The following is a 24,948-nucleotide window of genomic DNA, read 5'->3' as shown; positions in this document are numbered from 1 at the left end:
CAACAAGTTCAAAATGATCAAAAAGACTTTTTGAACTAAAGATTTGCATCCACTCTCAAACAGCCCTCTTGATTTTTAATTGGTTTAATATATCACTTATTTCATTTATAAATTATCCATTTTAAATGCCCAATTTATGCAATATTCTAGATGTGCCCATTAGTTCAGTGGTGCATGTATATTACGTTTATCTAATCTCTGCATATAGATGGTATGTACTCAAAATATTTTACAGATAAAGATATGTGGGAAAAAAATGAAAACCTTATATATAGCATATGTGCAGGGCCTGGCACACAGAACATGTTCAAAAATGTTGATTTACATCCTCTTTCCCCCTGGAATGGGGTCCATAGTACCTAAAGGGAGAGCAGTTGGTTTGATTTCTGGACCAAGGTGCATCTAAAACTAACTGGCTATGCTGACCTAGGCCTGGACCACCCCAGCTGTTTGTGCTGAGCTCCACACAGTTGTAGGAGCCAGTCAAGGCCACCTGGCTGCCAATGGTGGCCCTCTTCTGTTGGCACTGCCCAGTGGTCACAGCCCTGGCATCCAGACACCAGACACAGCCATGGAGGAGAAGCCAAGATTCAAAGCTGTAGTCCCTGACCCCAGCAGCCACAACCAATCTGAATATGGGACATGGTTGCTACTCTTGTTGGGAAGAGCAGACTGGAGTAGCTAACGTTCATGGAGTGGTGTCATGCCCAGCCCTCAGCTAAGCATGTTTCCAGCATTTCATTTAATTTTCATACCCTGATGCATGTTCTGCTACTCACTCCATTGTACACATCAGCAAACTGAGCCTGGAGAGGTGAAGTAATTTCACTAAAGGAAGGTAAACTAAAGATGGAAGTGAGAATCTCAGCATCTCAGGGGCCTGAGAGCCGTTTTCTCTGTTTCCAAAGCCCCTTTCTTAAGGAACTGAGGGGGAATGTACCATCCTACATCTTCAAGTAGAAATGCAATGCTCTGAATGCAATGTGGTATCCTGGATTGGATTCTGGAGTGTAGGAAAGGGCATTAGTGGGAGAAATCGTGGACTCCATAGTGTCTGTTGTTTAGTTAACAGCCCCATATTAATGTTAGCTTGGTTTTGACAAATGCACTGTGTTGTGCAAAATATTAACATAACAGGAAGCTAGGTAGGTAAAGGTTATATGTTGACCTTCTAGACCAGCTCTGTAACATTTTTATAAATCTAAAATTATTCCAAAATCAGAAGTACTTAAACACAGAAACTCCAAGTCTCTGCATGTGTGTGTATGGACATGTGTGCTGCACATGTGCATATGTGTGGTCGTTGCATGTGCTAAGCCTTTGAAACCTGCCATGCACATTACCACCCACCCACAGCTATGCCTGCATGCTGCACAGTTCAAGCTCTAGGGCAGCCCGTCCCCTCCTGGGAATTCCACAGATGCCTTTGGGAGGGAAGCCCACACAACTCATGTGGAATACACCTCACCTTTGCTGCAGAAACCCTGCATCGTGGGAGGTAGTCTTGTCCTCCAATGTCACATGTCAGGAAGGGCTGTGTGTGTGCCAGGAGGAGGGCTTCATGAAGTCAGTCCTGAAGACGAAGGGTAGGACTCAGGAAAGCCAGCTTTACATGTTCAGCGCTGTTGACAGCGGCCACTCTTTGGCAAGTGCTTTGAGGATGCCTCTGCTTTATCCTTTCATCTTCCTTCAGAAGGAAATGGAAGGGTCCCTGGGAGCACGGATCAAAAGGCAAGCCTAGAACTGCTGGCCACAGACTTTTGCTTTGTTTCTTTTTTTTAAATTTTTTTTATTAAGGTATGATTGATATACACTCTTATGAAGGTTTCACATGAAAAAACAATGTGGTTACTACATTTACCCATACTATCAAGTTCCCACCCACACCCCAGTGCAGTCACTGTTTGCTTTGTTTCTTAACATGTGTTGTGTCGATGCTGAGATGATGTTTTGATTGCCGTTTAGCTAATGGCTGTCTCCTAGGCAGCAGCATAAGGCTGGAGAAAGGATGCTTCACAATTTCCAAGGAAGTGCTCGCTCACAACAAAGTGAGGCAGCCATGGAAAGTGCTTGACTTGCTAAAACTTGTCATTAACTAGATTCAGGGATTTTCAGGGTTTCTGGGTTAGACTGTTAATTTCACACTGCTTCTCAGTGTAATTGCTTAAGGCCCCCCCAGTGAGCTAAGGAAAGTGTAGTCTGTCTTCTCTGGGTGACTCTTCCTGCTCAGTCCCGGGGAGAGGCAGAAAACCCATTCATCTAGATGCTTTCCATGATGATGCAGAAACACTGTGTGTCGAGAGCTCAGCAGGGTCAGCATCCTTGCTGAAAACAGAACTAGCCAGTGTTCACTCACTCACTCACTCACTCACTCACTCACTCACTCACTCGTTTATTGCCTGCTCTGCAGCAGACACCACTCTAGGCACTGAGGATATAGTACAGGACAATCAGAAGGCCCTGGACTCAGGAAGTTCCATCCTAGAGTGGGCGGATCAGGCTGGTGACTTTTGAGTTGCCTTCTGAAGAATGAGGAGCAGGCAGGAGGAGGAAGTGGCAGCCCTGGTGGCACAGCAGATCCCCCTGTCCCCAGTCTCTCTAGGCCCTGCCCAGAGGCTGGCATGGTAGAGCAGCACAAGAGACATCCAGGGTGGGAGAGCTCGTCCCCAAGCTCAGGCCGGAAAGAGCTCACAGCACCCAGATTAGGGCCTGCCTAGTAGGGAACTGCCTCTGGAGGCAGGAAGGGGCAGATTGCTATCTTGGCTGCTGCACAGACCGTTCCAAAGCCCCTCTTGTCCCATGTTTGACCAGCCCCCACCTGGCTTTGTGATGCAGGATGCAGCTGTTCAAAGGGAGACAGCACCAGGTCTGACTACCCTTATCACTGAGTCCCTGGCTTCGGGGAAAAATGCAGCACAGGCTCAAAGCCAGACAGAGCTGGGTGCAAATACCAGCGCCATCCCACCTCCCTTAGTGCCCTGGGCCCTCCACCCCTCTGAGCCTGAGAGTCTTCCTCTGCCAGTGTGGACAATGCAGCCTTCTCAGTACTGTGGGACTTCAATAAAATAACGCCTGACCGTTCCAGGTGCATATGGCACTCAGTGAGAACCTCTCCCTCTTTCCTCTCTCACTCCCTCCTCTCCTCTGGGAATGAGGAATACACAAATTCAAGGCTTGTGAGACTTATGTTTTTCTCATGTCTCCTTTCCCTATGATTTAGGTAATGTGCTCACCCAGCACCCCCACCCTCTCACTAACACACACCCACAGCGTATGGCTCAGACTGCAGCCTCCTGATGCTTGTAGCAATGGCAGAGCTCATGGGTGGTGGTCAGTAGGTTCTTCATGGAGCAGAGCTGGGGGTTTGCAAACCTCAGCCAAGCAGGCTAAATGGAGCAGAGCCATGCCCACTGGTTTATGTGCTGCCTGCAGCTGCTTTTGTACTAAAAGGGCAGAGCTGTGTAGTTGTGATGGAGACTGTGAAGCCAAGAAGATTTACTATATGGTTCTTTATAGAGCAAGTTTGCCAACCCCAGTACAATAGGATAGAACATGGACTTCTTCCAAAAGAGAGGAGAAGGACAAAGTGGGGAGGAAAGGAGAGAGGCGGAGAGAGATTATGAAGGGGAAAGAGATCACTCAGAGTTTTCACAAAGCCCTTTATTTCCTAAGAAATGCAATGCCCAATATCTAGCTATTACCTATGGCACTTTCAGCCCTCTGTTTGAAGGGAGGACTCTTCCAAAGATCAGAGACAGGCCCTGGAGCTGTAGGACTCTGGGCTGGCATTAATTAGCAACTCTTTAGGGAGGCAGATGTGTCAAAATGAGCCTAAGCATAAGGTGTCCAACCGGAGAGATGCAGTTAGATACCCTCCCTGTCAAGCAATTACTATTTGGCATCATTTAATAGAAATTTACTTCTTGAATAGCATTTTCCTTTGGCAAGCTGATTGGCTTTCACTTGTCATATAATCAGATGAGAAGTAGAAATGTAATAATTAGGGTGATTTCCCATTCTTGCACCATTTTTATACATCCCATTAAATTGTGATCATTATCGAATGTCAGCATATGGATTCTTCAGTCTTCACCCTGGTCAGGAACTTGCCTGAAATAGATGCTAAGAACATGGAAAGAACTAGAACAAAGGAAAAATGCTCACTATGTGTAGAGTACACCCAGAGAGGCTGAGCCACTTCAGAGAGACCCACTGGTCTCACAGGCCCTCACTGGAACTGATTCCCTCTCCTTATCTCAGGTTGTCATCAGCTACCATATGAGACTGAGAAGGGAATCCCGTGAGGCTTTGGAAAGCTGCCTGAGATCTGCTCAGGCTGTATTTATTGCTGCTTCTCAGCCCTCACCAGGTGTTATAGGTGAAGACTGCATAGAAGAAACTCATTCTCAGGGACGATGTTCTTCTTAACTTTGGTCTTTCTGAATTTTTAAGTTTAGTGTAGCATTGATGCATTTAAATAAATTTTTAAAGCACGAAACTTAGATCAAACCTTAGATCAAAACCAGATTCAGTGTGACCTGCTTTTGAGATATTTTCTGTAGTTCTACATGCGACCACCTCATCCCTTCTGACTTGGTTTATCAACTCATATCCACGGGTAGAAAACCGTAATCTAAACCTATCCTAAGAGCCTCACAAGAGGGGAAGAGAAATTGGATATCAGCTAGCAAGGATGATAACTATTACAAAGAGGAAGAGCTTTGACTCTTGAGGGCCATATACTCAGTACAAGCTCGACAAGCCCTTATGTCAAAAACTCCGTTGACCTGTGGCCAAAACCCAGACTTTGAAAAGCAAAATAATCAAGGACCTAACTGCAGAAAAAGACAAGTGACTGATCCTGTGCTGAGTCTTCTAACAAAATTTAACCAAATTTGATTTCACATTATACTGATTAAGTAAAAGCTCCAACCAGCTTAAGTAGTAGGAACTGCTGGTCAGCCTGGGCTGCATGATTGCCACATGTCCAGCAATAAGTTTCCACCTTGGCTGATATTAAAACTACCTGGGAGCATTTACAGCTTCCAATGCCTAGACCAATAAGATCAAGGACTCTGGAGGTGGGGCCTGGGCTTGGTGATTTTATGGTCTTTAGATAATCTTAATGGTCATCTAGGTCAACCTGAAAAGTCTCTTTTTAATCTGAAAACACAGAATATGTCTATGATAAGGGCAGGTTACCCCAGTATGTTGCACATTGTGGAGAGAATTAAGGTCAAGGTGTGGAGACATTCGTCCCAACTGGCTCATGCATGTTAAGAGCTGGGTAAGACTGGAAGCCAGGTGTTACAAATAATGAGGTCAGGACACCACTTACATGGTATTAATAGCCAGAAATCTTGAACTTTCTCCTGACTGCAACCATGACTCTAGAGGGTCCTGAGGGAGAGATACACATGGGGGATAATGGCAAAGAAAAGCAAAGTACCACTTTATGCTGAGCCAGACCTAGTGTGGATCCCCTCCTGCCTGCCTGCCCTCTGTGCCTCTCCCATGGCAGATCTCTGGTTTTAAGGCCGGTGTGGCTGGAGTGGGAAGTAAGGAGGAGAGAGGGGAGGGACAAGAAGAGGTGCAGGAGAAAGGCTGGCAATGGATCATGGATGGGCTTGCCTTTATTTAATTCCAGGTAAAAAGGGGAGTTGCTGGATATTTTATAGGATGCCATCTGATCTCATCATTTTGTTTGATTTTTCTTTTTTTTTTGGTGTTGCATGTCTCTGTGTTGAATATACTTTACAAAAATCTTTGAGTACATCAACAATAATTTTCTCTGGATAAGTTTTTTATGGTAAAGTCATTCAACACTTTTGAAATGCCTTCCAGAAAGACAGTTCTAATTTATAGTTCTGACAGAGATTAAACAGAGGGTCTTTTTCATCACATTCTCCCCAAAACAGAACACATGATATTTTAAAATACACTGTGGGTGTGTGGGAAGGGGGAAAGAACATTTGACACACGGGAAATGGCATCTTCAGAGCTTAATTTGCATTTCCTTGATTATTAATAATATTGAACATTTTCCCTTTATTTTATTATTTTAATAATCATATTGTCTTGTAAGAACCCTTTATTTGCTAATTGCCTTTTGACATCAATGTTGCACATATTTTTTTTCCAGATTGGCACTTGCCTCTGAGTTGTTTAGTTGGCACCATATAAACCAATTTTAAGTTTTGTATATAATTACAGTTCTGTACTTCGGTTTCTTTCCATGCCTTATGTTGGTAAAGTCCTTTCCATTCTAAAATCAGATAGTCACTGTATTTTCTCAGGTAGTCTTTTTTTTTTCATTGCCTGAGTCTATCTGGAAATTATTTTTATGGATGGAAAGTTTTGTACTTTTAAACCGTGGAGGAAAGCAACAGTGGTCGAAAGAATAAACCCTCTCTCATCATAGACAAGTGCACAAACCTCACCTATGCAGCAATTCTAACATTAACAGTGGAAGGAAGGGAGGCACAACTTTGATTCCTCTTAGAAAACTGATGGAGTTATAATAAACTTCTGTTCATAAGGTAGCAAATCATTTTTTTTAAACCTGAAAAGTCTCTTTTTAATCTGAAAACACAGAATATGTCTATGATAAGGGCAGGTTACCCCAGTATGTTTTAAGAGCAGCCTGAAGTTATTAACGATGAAGTCGATATTTTCTTTTATTTAAAACTCCCCCCTGGGATGACTGCCCTTGCACTGTTCACCATGTAAGAACTTATTCACTATGTAAGAACTTGTTCACCATGTAAGAACTTGTTCATTATGCTTCAGAAGATTGGAGACTTGAGAATTAGGCTTGGGGTTGATTAATGATTGTGCATTGAGTCCCCCTATACAGAATTTTATTGTTGTTAACAACCATTTGATCAATAAATATGAGAGATGCCCTCTCAAAAAAAAAAAAAATCAAACACACTACTAATCCCCTACCCCGCATCTCCCACCACTGAGCCCCACCCAACAGCAACTGTCAGCTCTTGGTTCTTCCTTTAATCATTTATCCCCATATTCTAAATGCTATGTTTTAAATGTCATCTCTTAATTAATCCACTTTATGTGTCCAATATTGTAGATGGGATTTCATTCATATACACCCTGCTCCACCCCACAGAGTTGTAACCTATGTGTTGGTTGGTTAAAATCAACTGTCAGTGTGCATTGCTGAGCCAAGTAATATACTACGACTGCATTTCCTGCCATTATGGTAGCTTTTGTTTTTCCTAGAGTTAATAAATGTATCATTTGTAGGTTTCTTTGAAAAAAAAAAAATAACTCCCCCCTGAGCCACTATGGATATGGCTAACAAGGGGGAAAAGTGCCCAAGCTCTTACTAATTACTTGAATCTTATTTTCTACTCAGATATATATCATTTAAAACACAGAAAAGTTTTTTTGGGGGAAGGTAATTTCACCGTATTGAAGTTTTAAATGCTCAAATCCTTTGACTTAACAGTTCTACTGCTAGAAATTTACACCGTGGATATACTCACAAAAGTACATCTAAGATATATGTGGAGGAAGATTCATTGCATCTCTGTTTATAACAGCAAATAAAACACTGGTAATCACCTAACTAATCTATCAGTAGCAGATTGGTAAATAATGGTACATCTGTGAACTGCCAGGCAGCAGTTCCGAAGAATGAGGGAGCCCCCATGTATTGACACAGAAAAACACCTTAGGTACGTCACTAAGTAACAAGGAAGTAAGAAAAGCAGGAAGCAAATGTTATAAGTACTTGAGTGTAAACTGTAAAAGATCCCTGTGGACAACAGGTTCATATATTCATATTTTTTCCCTAGTAAAATACATACAAAACCTAAAGGAATGAAATTGATGGGGGTGGGGTGTAAAGGGAGATTCAGCAGTCCATTTTACTTCTCTGTTTAGTTGAATTTTCTTACCGTGCACATTTATTAGTTTGATTTATATAAATGCTATATTTATCCGGGTTATTTGTATTCCCTTCTGTCTACTTTTCTGATACATATGTACATAGATAGTTCATTATAGATAGATACTGATAGTCACCCAATACTGGGATGTAGAGAAACAAACACATGATTGGCAAAAGTGGGGAAAGGTGTGCATGTCTCTGTTTGGGATTATGCTGCTTTCTTGGATGCTGTCCTTTGCTGGCTCCAGAATGCAGCACATCGTGTTCTCCTGCTATTTCTGTGCATACTATTTTGTTTTGTATTTCCAGTAATCACAGCTATGTTCAGTTGCATCCCAGCCTCTCTACTGTTCGTGGGCTGCTGCTCCGAGACTGCACAGAGCTAATGGAAACACTACTTATTGTGAGATCCATGCAGCGTCCACTCCTGCTTCCTGCCAAGGCACATTTCCAGGCCTTGCACATCTCCCTAAGATAGGACTATTAACTTAGTGGATGCCTCTGTCTTTTGCTCTCCCTGCCATCTAATTTGAGAGAAATACATTCTCATTTTTAGAAGCTGGAATTTAGAGTTTTCTCCACTCAGGAGCCCTACATGGTGAGTTGAGAGCGTTCCCACCTGCCATCTCCTTTGCAGTAGGCTGAGATGAAAAGTTCAAATGCGAGAGACATATTTTGCATGTGCTCTCCTTATTAGATCATTCAATCCCTGGAACTGTCTCCTGCAGAGACTGAAGTAAATGAATATATTGGTTCACCAGGCATTGCTGAAGGTTCCAAGACAGGCTTGACCTGTTTTTGTTTGGAATTGGGAAATGTTCATGGATTTTTTTAGGAGGCCTTCTGTTTGGTGGGTAGATGGTGGGAGGGTGGAAGGATTTGACATCAGAATGTTTCACATTTTGAGCATCTCCTTTGTTCTGGAAGGTTTTGGCACATGTGCGTGAAGGTGGCAAGGTAGTCTCGTGTCCTGTGTGGAGTCCACTCAGAGCTAAACAGAAGTTGGCAGCTGACACACATCTCTGGTCATTATAAAGTCCTCTGGAGTCAGACTGCCTAGGCTTCAGCCCCTTTTTTGGCCACTTCATAGCTTAGGACCTTGAATGTGTTTACTCACCCATGCTCAGCTTTGACTATTCTCATCCATACAATGGGGGATTTTTAAAGGTGCCTACCTCAAACTGTTCTGAGGATGAAATGAAAAACTGAAAGGGAATCCTTAGAATAGTGCCAAGTAGTCAATAAACTTAATTACTATTATTATTGTTGCTGTTACTATCTTTACCACCACAGTCATCATTACTCCTTGGTTCAGCCACTATAGAACTGAATTCTGTCTCCACAAGTAAATTGCAGTTGCCTAGGCAAAATCCTAAGCCAAAAACTTTATATGTCAGGCACAAAGGAAACACCTTTATTTATTGAATCCCTGCGCTCTGTCAGAAGATGTGCTGGGTTCCATTTTTGTTGCACCTCATCTCAGCTCTGAAACAGCACCTTAAGACATTTCTATTTCCACATTTCATACTAGGCTCCAATTTTCTTTGGCATTTTCTAGCCAAGTGCCCTTATCTCTTTATCTCTCTGTGCCTCAGTTTTTGCCTTTGCAAAATAGGAGTGATGATACCAAACTCAGTGGGTCATCGTGAAGATTAAAAGCATTAATATATATTAATCAGAACAGTGCCAGGCACACAGTAAGCACTTGGTAAATGTTTGCTAGTATCACCTTCTGAAGGAGGAAGAGCATCTGTGACATTCTGGAATGTGAAGAGGTTGTTCTCTTCAGCACTGAGGAATCTTGGAGGTGGCTGGAACCTTAGGCAGTTTTCATTTGACACATGGGGAATCTAAGGCCCAGAAGCAATGAGGGACTCATCTAAATCACCCAGGGGTTGGGGGTAGAACCTCTGCCTGAAGCTAGGTCTCCTGACTCCTAGTTCAGTGCTCCCGTGGCTTCCTGGTGGGAATACCAGAATACATGGAGAGTGACGGTATGGAGATCGCCCTCTGTGGGTAAACTTAGTTATGTTACTTCTGTCATTTGTGAATTCTCTACTATGCTACCTGTACAGAAAGTGTTCAATTTTTTCACCACAGCGGGCTAACTGTATGACATTATAAAGCAGATTGTACTTTTTCATTAGCGCTGTCTCAGACTGCTCCTCTTCACGGTCTCCAGGAAAACAGTAAAGGGATGAACTTGCCAAGAATTTGATGTTAAGACCATTAAAGAAAACAATATAGCTCTATGTTAAGCAATTATTTAAAGAGTAGCATGGTGAGCAGACCTTAAAAATAGACTTAAGATATAATCCATATGGACTATAAAGTATCTACAAAAGATATTAAACTAAAACTCTCCTGTGGTATGCATTAGACTTGTAATAAAGACTAACTATATAAAATGTTCAGTGTAATTAATGACAATTTTGCATCTAAACTCTGTATGATGTTTCTTAAGAGTTTAGGTGTTAAATTATCCTTTCAAAAACCAGTAGTGAAGTTTGAAGTAATCAGTGCTTTCTCTTGACCATGTACTATCTGTTAAAAACAAATCAGGCAGTTCCCTCTTTTACCAATAGATAGCAAGTTCAAGGCCAAGTAATCACTTGAATGAAAGAGAAGGTACCTAAGTGGAAATACTGGTCAAAACTAAGCACCGAGGAATGAAGAAAAGCAGTAGAATTCTCTACGTCACATGGTGATGTTGTAGGTTCAGTGAGTGCATAGCTAGGCAGAAGAGTGTGATTACAGGAAATCTAGATTACTTGTCCTTCTGACCAAGCCTTTTAGGCTAACTAACTCCAGGTTCTGCTTCTTAGTTTTGTGGGATTAGAAAATCAAATACCAATTTAGTTTTCAATAAAATCATCTACGAGCCCAAGTACCATTTGATTCGATCTGCTGTGGAATTATTGTGGGGGGCTTAACAAATACTCTTTCTCCATTTAGCTGGCTACTTGGGAAGCCTAAATATAATAACTCATGACTGGGGAGACCTAGGGGAGAAAGTTTCAATATCTAATGGCATTAAAAAGATGTTTTACATCGCTAATCATCAGAGAAATGCAAATTAAAACCACAATGAGATATCACCTCACACCAGTTAGGGTGGCCACCATCCAAAAGACAAGAAATAAATGCTGGCAGGGATGCAGAGAAAAGGAAACCCTCCTACACTGTTGGTGGGAATGTAAATTGGTGCAACCATTGTGGAAAGCAATATGGAGGTTCCTCAAAAAACTAAAAATAGAAATACCATTTGACCCAGTAATTCCACTCTTAGGAATTTACCTGAAAAAACAAGATCCTAGATTTGAAAAGGCATATACACCCCTATGTTTATCGAAGCACTATTTACAATAGCCAAGATATGGAAGCACCCAAATGTCCATCAATAGATGAATGGATAAAGAAGAGGTGGTACATATATACAATGGGATATTAGTCAGCTATAAAAATAAAAGAAATCCTACTATTTGCAACAACATGGATGGAACTAGAGGTTATTATGCTCAGTGAAATAAGCTAGGAGGAGAAAGACAAAACCAAATGGTTTCACTTATTTGTGGAGTATAAAAAAAAGCAAAACAGAAGGAAAAAAAATAGAATAGCTGCAGACTCGTAGACACCGAGAAGGGACTAGTGGTTACCAGAGGGAAGGGGTTGGGGAGGGTGTGTGGGGAGGGCGAAGGGGTTAAAGGAGCACAGTGATTCTCAGTCATAATACAGGTCATGCGGACAGTAGTACAGCACAGGGAACCCAGTTAATGACTATAACATCTTACTACGTGATGAACAGTGACCGCACTGGAGGAGATGAGGACTTGATAATATGGATGAATGCTGAACCACTGTGTTGCATAGCTGAAACAATCATTAGATTGTATATCAATGATACTTCAATAAAAAAAATCTAATGGCATTAAGAATCAGATAAATGATCTCTAGTAGGGATATGTCTGTTGAGCAGACTCAACATTCAAGTTAGACAATTGGGCAAAACTGGCTGAGCATTCCTTGATTGTTTCACACCTGATCACTCACGTTCTCAGTTTCAGACAGACCTCCTTCCTGTTCTTTGCTCAGATATGTAAGTAGCATTAGTTCTGCAGCAGCATTAAACAGGTAATTACAGTCCGACCATGACTGAGATGACATTCTGATTCCTTAATAGAAATACCTCATCAGGTGTCTCTTTGCAAGTTGATTTTCTGTAACTTAATTTTCAAAATGGCACCTTACTTCTTACTGTAACCAGTATAAAACCTGGCACCCTGGTGATCCAGTTTCAGCATGAGGTCATGATCAAAGAAACTCAGGTGGGAAGGCAAAAGTCCAGATCCTTACTGGAATCTTTGGAAAGCATCATAGGGGATTCATTTTACAAGCCACAGTAAGATATCTCAAGATTCTGTCTTCCTGATCTTTTGGTCTGAATTTCTCAGCTCTTTTATTTTTAAACTCTCAAACTTCAAAACTGTCCCCAAGCCCTTTCAGTTCTTTTTTCCTCATCCCTTCTTTCCTTTTCTCAATCCTTGATTTCCCCCTGATTTACCATCCCCTCCATTCCATTTCCAAGTGCAATCTGTTTAGATTAGTCTGGTTCATGCAGTTTTTCAGTTCTTTACCCTTTTCTGATTCAGCACTGCAAAACCTAGGATCCGGTTGGCCCAAAGTCACTTAAAGCTTGTGTGAGGGGGCGGGACACGCAATTCCTTTTAGTTCATAATGGAGGTGTCAAAGCAACATTCTTTTTAGCAATAGCTAGAAGAAATAGTTAAATTTCACATGTTTTATTTTTTTTCCCTCTCATCTGAATTCTGAGGTATCTTAGTGGCAGTAGCTCTGAATAGGGCTTCTGGTTCCTTCCCTTTGCTGGGCCTTGTGGCTGTAAGTATCAACCCAACACAGAATGGGCCTCAGCAGAGGAAAGGAAGTGGCATCTGTCTGCTTCTTACTGCTCAGCCTCTTCCCCTCTCTTGCAGTTTCTCAGACCAGCTGGGACCCTGCCCCTGGCCCCCACCTCTCTTTTCCCAACACCTGGATTGTAGCACAGGCAGCGGGAGAGGAGAGGGAGTCTGCCTGAAGCTGCATAAGGGTGGACGTAGACTTCATAGCTTCTTTTATTACCTGTCATCCCATCGTACTTATTAACCACCTTTGAACACGGTGCTCCACTTTATGTGGTGCTCCTTACTATACTGAGAATTTACAGTTTCATAACCTCAGAAATTTACAGTTGCAATACTTCAGAAATACTTGCCAGGAAAATAAGTAATTTGCAGAAAGACAATGAAAGTGGCTTGCTAGGCCTCCCCAATACTGGAGGGATCTGGAAATCTTCCTAATGGGTTGAGATCACTTCATTCTAGATGTCTCTTGAGGTACATACCCCCTGAATGATCTGCTATTGTCAGCTCATTATGCTTTCTCTGGAATTTCTACTTCTCCAGCTTTTATCCCCAGAATGAGCTTTCATGATTCTTTCCCAGAATTAGCCTTCTCAACTCTTTTCTAATATGCATAGCAATCATGGTCTGTTCTGTATGGGCTAATGTTTCCAACAGAAGACACTTCTGGTTTTATGGATTGACGGATGGCTAATGTGTTTTCAGTGATGTATTTCACTGCCATTGAAATCAGGAGTGCAAATTCATATTGCATTTGAGTGAGGACAAACAGAAACATGATCACAGGAGAGCACACATCTCATGCAGAGATGCTTAGCAAACATTTATTACATGTCTTCATCATGCAACACTCTAGGCTTTGGAGATGCATCAACCAAGATCCTTGTCCCCAAGGAGCCCATAATTTAGTAGAGGAAGAAGATGTGTAAATGGTTAAGTGTATAAACTGCTAAAGTGCTCAAGGTACTAATGTGGACAGATCTACAGCCTGTGAAGGGAGCACAGAGGGCAGGAGTGACAAGTTCTATTTGGAGGGAGCAGAAAAGGCTTCTGTGTTCATCAGTACTCTGAGTTGCAAGTGACAGAAACATATTTAAGCATAGGGAGATTTTTTAGTGTATATAATCTAGGAAGCCCAGGAATGGTTCTAGCTTCATGCAGAATTATGTCTCGGGCTCAAACAATGTCATTAGAATCCTTCTTTCTCTATCTTTCTGCTCTCCTTCTTTCTGCATGTTGACCTTTCTTCACCACGGATGCATTTCTTCCACTTCGCTTGGGAAAATTGTCACTCAGATGTGTATCATTCCAGGTTAATCTTAGCAGAAAGGGAGTTTTCTCTCCCAGTATTCATGTGCCTGTCCTGAGAAATGCCTCTGATTGGTCCTGCTTGGGTCATTGAACCATCCTCTTGAACCAATCTGTAGCAGTGAGATAAAAAAAGTATGATTGGCCTAACCTGTGTCACATGCAAGTCCTGTTGGTGGGAATGAGCTGCCCCTGGGACTAACCATGACTGGCATTCCCACCAGCCCTATATACGGTGAGGGTAGGTGGGTTCTCTGAAGGAAGACTGGGTAGATATTCACTCTAGCTTCATTAGTATTTAGGCTGTGTTGTCGAAGATGAATAGCTTTTGTCAGATGAAGCAAATGAGGGAAATACGTTAGTGTTAGAGGAAGTGGTAAGAGCAAAACCAGGAAAGCACAGACTGGCCTGGCAGATTAGGGATCTGCCAAGCGTTGTTGAGGTTGGAGCCTCCTGGCCTGAGATGAAGCTGTGCGATAGAGCGGCCTCACTGACCATGCTAAGGAACTTGCTGTTTGCACTGTAGGCCATGGGACATGTTCTGGGATTTTAGGCAAAGGATGAAGATAGATTTCCATTTTAGAATATCATTCTGGCATCAATGCAGAGGATGACTTGCCCAGAGGCAGGGAGACTCAGAGGCAGGGAGAGTAGCAAGGAAACCTCTGCAATCATCCAGATGGAAATGGGCATAAGCAATGAAGCGCTACAGAATGCTAGCAATATAAAGTAGAATAGTTTACATGTGCAGGTGGGGAGATAAAGAGGGAGTATTAAGTGAGTAATGAAAATTAGGGCAGAGAGCAGAAGATGTGGAAAATGACAAGCAGAATCAACAGGATTTTGTCCTTATTAAAGAAAATGAAGTGTCTAGGATATAACTGAGATTTCTGGCTTGAGTGGGGTCACTTGCCAGAATGAGGATTACAGAAGGAACACATTTAAGGGTAGTGCGGGGAGATGGCCAAGACGAAGGCTGCAAGGGTGGAGTTTGAGGGCCTGGATATAAACAGTTGGCAGTTGGATAAAGGAATCTGGAGCCCAAAGGAGAAATCAAGGCTGAACATATAAACCTGCAAGTTAATAGCATGCGGGTTGTATAGTTAATGAGAGTAAAGGAAATCATGTAGGCTAATGTTTGGAGTGAGAAGAGGACACAAGAGTTCATGGGTTTGCCTTGACTGAGAATAGGAAAAGCTTGGGAAGCCATAGGCTAGCTGGGCTAGTCCAAGCAGTCCAAGCAAGCGCAGGAACCCAGCGGTGCCCTATTTGAGCTGGCCATACTTTGACTCATATCTAATTCTGTACAGAGGGAGATTAGACATCTTACCTATTGTCTGGTTAGGGGTGACTTCAGGACCTAACCCCATGCCTGTGGAAGGGACTCTGCTAATTAAAGAATCTGACAGCAGCCATGGACTCACAAAGAGTCCCTCTGAGGGGCCAAGCCCAGAGCCTGCATCAGATGGAACACAGGTGTGAACATACCGATACTGACACCTGCTGCACATTATTAACAAGTGTTTGGTTTTGAGCTTTCACTGAGTAAGGCATTTTCCCAGAAACATGAATACATGGAAGAGCAGGGCTTTCCTGCTATTGCTCATTCCTGCTCCAGCCCTTTCTGGTCTGTGTGCCTCAAAGCTAAGACCTTGCTTCACCCCCTAGATCCTGTAAGTCCTGAACCCCACCAGTTCTGGTTCTCATATTTATCCTTTTCTTTCCATTCTGATGGGAACAGCTCTAAGCTAGGGTGGCTTGCTTGTTCATCCATGCCCATTACATCCCAGGGTAAATGTAGCATCCTCCTAAGACACTTACTGATCTTTTTACCCAGACGTCAGCAAACTGTGAGCATGAGCTGATTATTAGAACCCAACCATGCTCATTCATTTAGATGTCGTCAAGGCTGATTTTTCACTGCAATGGTAGCATTGAATAGTTGCAACAGAGACTGTATGTTCTAAGGAATCTAAAGTGTTTACTGTCTAGTCCATTATAGGAAAAGTGTCTGGACCCCCAGCAATCCACCCTGTACACCAGTGCCAGATTAATGTTCCTGAAATGCCATTGTACCATATCACTTGCTTGCTTAGAACCATTGTCCATAAAATAACATTCAAGCTTCCTGGCCTGACTTTCAAAGCCCTCAATGGTCTAGCCCTAACCAATCTTTTAAATTACTGATCTATATTCCCAAAAGCAAGCCCTGTACCCATTAGATTTTCTTCCTCATTTCCCCTGGAATACACTATACAGTCAATTTCTATCCTGGTCACACAGTTCCCTTTACCTGCAATATGCTGCCCAATAATCTCTATCTACCCAATTACTACCCATTCTTGAGCTAACATAAAAACTACATCCTTCATGATCAGATCTTTTCCCAGTGACCACCAGTGAATCTACTGCTCAACCATGTACAGGGTCACTGCTGATACCACCTGGGAATATTCCTTCTGTTCAAAGCATGGCTCACCAGTACGATGGTGAGCAACTCAAGAGTGAGGACTTCCTACTGAACAAAGGCACAGAAGTAGGAAAGCCTAGGAAAGGTTTGCAGATGACCTGGTGGGTAGTTAGAACACTGTCTTAGTCCATTCAGGCTTCTATAACAATGGATCATAGAGTAGTGGCTTATAAATAAAAGAAATGTATTTCACAGCTGTGGAGGCTAGGAAGTCCAAGATCAAGGTGCTGGCAGATTTGGTGTCTGGCAGGGGCCTGCTTCCTGGTCCACAGAAAGCTGCTTTCTAGTCATGTTCGCACATGGCGGAGGTGGTGAAAGAGCTCTCTGGGCTCTCTGATGTAAGGGCGCTAATCCCATTCATGGGCTCTGCACCCTTATAACCTAATTACCTCCTAAAAGCCCCACCTCCTAATACACATCACCTGGAGGACTGGGTTTCAACATGTGAATTTGGGTAGATGGGGGTGGGGAGGATACAAACATTCAGTCTATAGCAAATGCACATAGGACTCAATTAGCATTTATGGAAGAATTGAATCATCAGCAACTTGTACCCATGACATACTATATCTTGGCTCTAGATTTAAGTGCAGGACAGTTACATGTCTTGATAGTCAATGGGAATGAATGATAAAGTCCAGTAAACCTACTCTTGAGAAATCCTAAAATATAGAGGTGTAGTGGCTAGTTCTGGAGTCCTTGCTTTATTATGTGGTACCTCTGAGACACTGGGTAGGTGAACAGGTGGCCTCTCCTCACTGGGCCTCATACGTCATACATTTTATGTTCTTGGACATATGCTGGGATTAAATGGCAGCAGTTATATATTATTGCTCAGAGTTCTTTGGTAAATGGTAAGTTCCTAAAATATTCCCAGGCGTCACTTTGGCAGGAAGGTTCTGTCTCTGCCTTGGATATCATGTCTCTGTGGCTTGAGAGTATTTCTTAAAAGTCTGTTCGTTGCATAGATGAACTTGGCAAAAACACAAATATTACTATGTTCATTTGAATAGCATTGGCATAAGCACACCCCCGGAAGCACGGCAACTACATAAAATAAAATCTTCTATTAACACCAAGCGCACCAGCCAGCCTTCTATACTGTTGTCCTCTCCAGGATTTGCCTGTTACATTTTAAATGCCATTTTGTCATGTCTAACAACTTACTTCCTGAATGTGTAAGTAAAGGAAATTAATCCAGTACAGCAAATATCTCGACAACTGCCCCCCAACTGCCACTGTTGCACTTTGGAAACAAAACACTGAACAAGTAAGCTGTCATAAGGGCAGGTCTTCCTATTCTTAAATTAACTACATTTATGTGGTGTTTATTGTCTATGTTTGAGAAGTGTGGGGGAGCAGAGTTAAGGCTGCATTCCAGTGGAAAGGGATTCCCTGAACACAAGGGAAATACATCCCTTTAAAACCAGTTTCTAGCTATTACCTATAAATAAACATGTGACAATAAGTGTAAGAGCAAATAACATTTATCTTATGTTTACTGTGGACCAGGCCATAGTTCTAGGTCCCTTACAAGTATATTCTCATTTAATCCATGCCCCAACTGTATGGTTTAGGTACAATTATTACCTCCATTTTTTCTATGTGTGAGAGATGACTTAGACCCAGGGAGGTATAAGAACTTGCCAGAGGTCACACAGGTAGCAAATGGCAGGGAGGAGTTGGACCCAGGCAGACCGACTCCTGACTTCATATTCACTGTAACCTCATGAGGCCCCCCACCCACGGGAAATGCTCTCCTCAAGTCAAGTTTAAGCAAAGGGCACCCAGCTAATTTACATGGTTTGGTATGTCCGACCTGATGATTTGTCCTACAAAATTTGAAATTGTATTGGATTATTTATGTATATGGTTTTGATAAAAGAAGTCTAACCCTATAATTCCCACTGTTTTATTCTGTCGTATTTACAGTTTATGACAATCTCAGTCTCTTCATTTGAGACATTTTTATTCTGTGTCCAAATTAACATGACACAGAACATAATTCTGTGTGTGTGTGTGTGTGTGTGTGTGTGTGTGTGTGTGTGTGTGCATAGACACTGCCTTTTCTTCTGGATTAAATTGTTGCAGCTTCGCTGAGTGAGGAGAATTTCTCCCACTCACTGAGCCCACAGCAGACATGTTAGGAGAACACGGCTGCTTACAACACACCCAGAGGCGGAGGGGCAGGTGACACTGTGTGTGTGTGCCCAGCATCTCAGCAGTGTCTCTACAGATGTGTGCCGCTCCTCCTGCTTCCTGCCTTAGAATTTCTGCAGCCAGCACCCACCCACTCTTATAGCCTCTCTCTCTTTATTTTCAAGGAGAAAAGAAAGAGGCAGACTGAAATAGAAGGCAAGCGACAGGAGCTTGACGAGCAGATACTCCTGCTGCAGCATTCCAAGGTAAGCGGCTGGTCCCAGGAACCTATCCCATTATTAGCCATGCAGATCACACGCCAGAGAGCTGGGCAGAGCCTGCCCCGGCGTGCAGGCACTACTGCGCACGGAACTAGCCCTTTTTCATTCAGTCAGGAAGCCATCCCTTGGCTTTTCTTGTGAATTTCTCAAATTCAGGGCATTGTTACAGCATTCCAATTTCTGCAAGCTTGATAAGATTATAGTGTGCATGTGAATGGGCTTGGGGGTGGCGTGTGCATGTGAAATGTGATGGTTATATATAGAAATCGGATGAGAATCTCCACATGGTGGGTGAGGCAGTGTTCTAGGGCAGTGTCTCCAGGGCATAGGTGCTATGTGTGTTTGTTCAGAGATTCCAAAAGGTACATTTAATACAATGTTCTTAATTAAATTAAAAATATTAATATTTTCTTTCTTGATATTGAGTAAAGGGAGATAAAACTGGTGTGGTATGATAAAAGAGCAGCCCGGTTCATTTCAGATTGTTCATTTGTTTTATTTCTACTTTAACAAATTTGAAAGTGTTCTGTGAGAATGAGCAGTGGGTTGAAAGAGGACATTGAAATGATTTGACTTGGTTGGGTCTCTACTGCACCATGTTAGATAGAGAAAGCTGTTTGCTTATTTATTTTGCTTTAAAACATAATGCACTTAAGCATTGTAATTGATTACAGCCCAGGAGAAAGCTCTATCACTGTCACAAGGACTCCACTGGTTGCAGAATGTTGCTTTCTGCAGGCTCAGAAAATAATGTGACCACATTCCAGTGGCCAGCCAGGAGTTGCTGCTTGCCTTCCAACTGCTCTTGGGTTTTTTTTAGGAAAACCTTCTCCCGCTTACCTGAAGCTGCTGTGACATTGCACACACAGAATTGCATGGCTCAGAGTGTGCTTGAGAAGGTGGGGCTCACTTTCAGGGTGATGCCAGGCAGGGATTATTTGGATTTCTTAAAACAGGATGAACCTTTGTGGTTGCATTTCCCGTTCTTCATAGATGATAGGGTTGTGCTAAATGAATCCATAAAATGAGAATCGTCAGCAAGCTAGCCGCTGATTTCGAATAGCAGCATGACCTACATCTGCTTCGCATATATATCAGTTTACCATTAACTTTCACCAGAGAAATGTGTTTGAGAGGAAGAAAAGCAGCATGATACTGAGAATATTGCCTGTTTCTCTTGCTTATTGTGTAAATCCATTTATGGACTTTGTAGTAGCTTGCAATACATCTCATATGCTGTTACTTCTCTTTCCTTACAACATTTCTGAGGGAGGACTGGGGGCTAGTTAGTATCCTCTTCTTATAGAGAAGTGGGCTTAAAAACACTTAATACAACAAAGTGAGTTGTTCAAGGTCAGTCTGGATGGAGCTGGATCTCTGGCTCAGAGTGCAGTCAGCTCACTTTTTATGGGACCAAAATATACTAAAACCTCAGTGAATTCTTGGTTAAAGGTGAACTTTTTAAGAAGATGACTGAAAGAATGAGGGGCTGTCTTTGGCTAAATAGTGCCTCACCTCTTTAAGCTCAAGGTGATTCTTGATTTTTGCATTCTTTGGCTCAAAAGTCAGGCACTAAACATATGTCAGAAGATCAAATTCCCTTTGCCCCGCTTCTCATCATTCTGGGTGCCAAATAAGATAACAAGGACTCCTTCATTGCTGGGGTCCAGCACAGTGTTACAACATTCTTTTCATTGTCCATCTGTCCATTTTTCAGCCAGCCAGCCAGCCAGCCAGCCAGCCATGCATCCATCAAACAGAAACATCCGTAAAACTGACTCGGTATTGCATGGGGAAGCAGTGAGATCCCTTAAAAGATCTGAAAACAAAGGAATCAGATAGTCCTTTATGGTTGTCCTGGTAAAATTCTCACACAGTTGGTGAGATTGACTATCTCAGGAAACAGCCAGCCCTCTCACCAGGTAATCTAGCTATAACCTGGGGAGAAAGGACTGGAAATGATGGAAATTTAAAAAGTGAAGACTGATGTGTTGTCATTTTCTCTCTCTGGAGAAGGCCTGTGTAGGCAGAATGAGAGTGGATCACTATCCTTGAATGACAAAACAAGGAAAACTCAACGTTCCCAGAGATGGTTAACATGGTACTCTGCTGCAGAGAGACCTCAGCCCTAGAGGCACCGAGTCTCTGTGCTCTGACGAGGTGGGATCTGCAGCAAGGCAGACAGTCATGGCACCGCGGCTTGGCCCAGGTCAAGCTTCCACCATGCTTCTGCCTCTCTTTGTTCTGAGTCCATCCTCCCCCAAATAACTGAGTTATTTTAATATTAAGGATGGTGGCGTCTCACTGAGAGATAGGATCATGTAAGGTACCAGAAAGGAATATGTTCTGCTTTAAATCAGTTAACTGTTGACTGAACTTGAACAGCATGAGTCATCTTCCCTGTGATCATTCAGTTTCGAGCTTGGCAGCCTCACCCCTGGATGGTAGTAAATTGACTGAGGTTATAGTTCCTCCGTGAGCTTCTTGGTGGGGACTCAGCCAGCTTCCTCCTGGCCCCATGGCAGCTTTTTTCTACCCTTGATAATAGGCATTGTTCTTTTGAGTGCCTAATATGTTCAAGGTACTTTAAGTATATCCCCTTATAATGACCACAAATTAGATACTACTCTCCCCATCTTACAGGCAGGGAAACAAATTCATGAGATCTAATAATTTGCCCAAGAACTGAGGGTGTTGAGTTGGGGCAGCCCTGGTTAAACCCCAGGGTTATCTGCCTGCATAACCATGCTTTCTCCAGAACACTGTTCTCTTCAAATGAAATGTTTCCTTTTGAATAGTTTAGATAGATGCCAATTATCATCATTACTGTCTCTTTTACTCCAAGTATGTTTTCATAGATTCCAGAAATTTAGGCTGTGTGGAGATATGCCACAGTAATTATTGGTAGTTCCTTGAGGTAGAAAATATTAAGAAAATAGTAGTTAATATTTACTTCACCAACTTACAAAATCCTAGGTGCTAAGAAAAAAATATTCTCAGTGCAAAGTTAAATAGAAAAATTGGATTTCATTATCAAGATATAATTCTCATTATCAAATATCTATGGACACTTATTCTGATGCTATAAGATGTGTATTATTTAGATTCACTGGTCTCTTGTCAAAATTAATAGAATGCAAGACAGTAGTTTTGATATTTGTATATTGATACATATTCTTTATAATTACAATATTTAGGGCTAGACAGTAAGTAACTCCCTAAAATGGAATATTATTACCTTATATGTGGATGATAAACAAATTCTATAATGCAGTGAAGGACCAAAGTATGAAATGTTGAAATATTAGCTGCTATACCCCAGTGATTAGGAAACCTCTGGGTGTTTTGAAGTCCTAGCCGAATTAAACTCAGATTTCTTTATACAAGGTCCCTCAGCTATATTTAGTACCTAGCTAGTATTTGTGATGTAAGAATTTCCAAGAAGTGCTCATATGTGGGATGAGTGAGCAATTTTATTATCTATATTATTTTTGCTGATTATGAAAGGAAGGGGTGTATGATCATTGCAAAAGCAAAATTTACAAGTATAGGAAAATATAAAGAAAAAAAACCATATCAACCATTTAGTCACCACCCAGATAAAACCTACAGACTATATATCCTTCTATGCTTTTTCCCAAAATTGTATAGATTAAGATGTGTAACCCCTGTTCATAGGCTCCATCAGCCTGTGAGAAAAATGAAATTATATTAACATTAGTATCTGAAATACATGGACCTTTACCTCTTTTTTGATTTTTGTGTATGGGCTCTTTTGCATTCTCATACAAAACTTTATAATTTTTATGAAATCACATCTCAGATCCATTTACTTTATGATTTCTGGCTTTGATGTCCCTAGAAAGAACATCTCCATCATGAACACTTACCTATGGTATTTCTTATATTTCTGTAGTTTTAACCCATCTAGAATTTATTTTCCTATAAAGTATGAGATAGGAATAACTTTACTTTTTACTGATGGTAGACCATTTGTCTCCACATGATTTATTGATTAATTCATCCTTTCCCTCACTGATTTAAATGTCTTATCATATACATATTTCTCACTTATACTTGAGGCCACCATTTGTGGATTCTTTCTATTCCATTAATCTGCCATTCCTGTGCCAATACTATCCTCATTTAATCCCTCTAGCTTTTTAATATATTGTCATATTTCATAAGGTAAGAGCGATCTTTATTCTTCTTTTGAAAAATTATCTTGCCTTTTTAGTCCATGGAAACAATTATTTATTTTTATTGTTTTCATTGTGACTTGTGATAATGTGACTTTAAAAAAATAAGTCAACTCTTGTATTATACCAGACAGACTGAATTTATATTCCTCTCTGCCTCTTGGTTAAATTGCTGGAGGTTTGTCTATTTTATTGGTCGGTTCAAGGTCCTAGCAAGAGTAGGCACTCAGAACGTATTGCCGCATGAATCGCTTTGGGACTGTCACATTTATAAAGATTTGTATGACAGAGTCAGCACTGTCAGAATCAAATTGCTAATACCACATCGTCCATACATAAACTGCCTTTGGATTATTTATTCATGAGCGGGGAAACCTGAGTAGAGTTTTCTTGTAATCCAAGCTATAAAAATCGTCATTATGTTTTAAAAACCACAGCCTTTTCTTTCAAGAAGACTAAAGGGAAAAAAAAAATCGAAGACTGAATTGTGACCCTATGAGGTATTTATTGTCAACCCACCAAGGTCATTTGCTGAATAGCCTGAAGGTATCAGGAGCCTTGCGGTGGATATTACAGTGTCTCTTGCTATTATGAACCCTTGGCACTCATTTTAAACTTTCCTTGGTTATTAGTATGTGTGAAAGACCGATTTCAAATGAAAAATCTTGAACAGTCAGGGTACCCAGGGTGAAGAATCTTTCTGTCTCATCTGTTTCCTGTCACATCTCCTCTGGCTTCTAAACACAGCTTGAGTGGAAGTTAAAACTTGCTCTCTTCTATGGGAAGTCTTGGGTTGGCTTCTGAGTGGATTAAATCATGCAACTAAACCTCAAAACTAAACCAGAATCTTCTTGGGAGTCAATGGGGAAGAAGGGAAGTGTCCCAGAGGAAGGGGAAGAAGGGAGAGGAGACACGAATGAGAATATGAGTATTTGTCCACAGGGCCTTTAAGCCATTTCTATTAGCAGATTGAATTTAGCCAGATTCCCAGCATCATCCATTTATGCAGCCAGTGCCAATTTTAGGCAGATTACAGGCATGTGAAAGGTTTGGAGTAAAATGTGTAAAGTCTTAGAATGGTCCTAGAATGAGGAAGTCTTACCTAATTACTATACCAAAGCCAGAACTATAAAGTAAAAAGATGCTAGATATAACTTTATAAAAACTACAATCAGAAAAACATTTAGAAACTTACTAAAAATTCCTGTTTCATCTCCCACTTCCCACTCTGCCCCCCCAACCACCACCCGCCACCCCAGACATTCCTTACTGTTTACCTGGATCACCTTGAAAAGTTAACTTCAGTTCGCCTGATCTGTAGATTAAAAAGTTTAATTTCTCAAACCTTTTTATTTTGGTTAAAAAGATTAATCATGTATATTTTTATTTGTCATGTAGACTTTTATTTGTCAATTATACCTCAATAAAGCTGGGGAGAAAAAGCTTTGATTAAATGATCTCTATGGTCATTTTTAACTTTAATAGTCTTAAAATGTTTATTTGCTAAAATACAGTGTCCGTGCATGGTTTTTCAGTCACCCATTCAAAAGGTATTTATTGTCACCAACTATAATCTTGCATGTCAGCCTCTGTGGACGAATAAAAGATCAAGTGCCTGACTATGAGGGACTTAGGGATGGGTGGGAGAGAGCATCCATACAAAGCCACCGTTAGAGAAGCTGGAAAGGAGTTATTCCTGTTAGGGGGGCCTAACCCTGTT

The 24,948-nt window shown here is 41.6% G+C and overlaps 1 protein-coding gene across 9 annotated transcripts in view; it reads left to right on the top strand.

The window, feature by feature from the left end:
- PALM2AKAP2 (PALM2 and AKAP2 fusion) overlaps nucleotides 1-24,948 on the top strand; it is a 416,273-nt gene that overhangs the window by 153,048 nt on the left and 238,277 nt on the right. For all 9 annotated transcript variants that reach the window (XM_036990572.2, XM_036990574.2, XM_036990581.2 and 6 more), the window contains one exon: nucleotides 18,934-19,014. In XM_036990572.2, coding sequence (XP_036846467.2) covers nucleotides 18,934-19,014 — 81 coding nt within the window. The remainder of the gene's footprint in view (nucleotides 1-18,933; nucleotides 19,015-24,948) is intronic.

The sequence above is a fragment of the Manis javanica genome, chromosome 2 (assembly GCF_040802235.1).
Source record: "Manis javanica isolate MJ-LG chromosome 2, MJ_LKY, whole genome shotgun sequence".
In the NCBI taxonomy this organism is placed as follows: Eukaryota; Metazoa; Chordata; class Mammalia; order Pholidota; family Manidae; genus Manis; species Manis javanica.
Note: the sequence above shows the minus strand (reverse complement) of the source record. Positions and strands in the feature narration are given on the sequence as shown.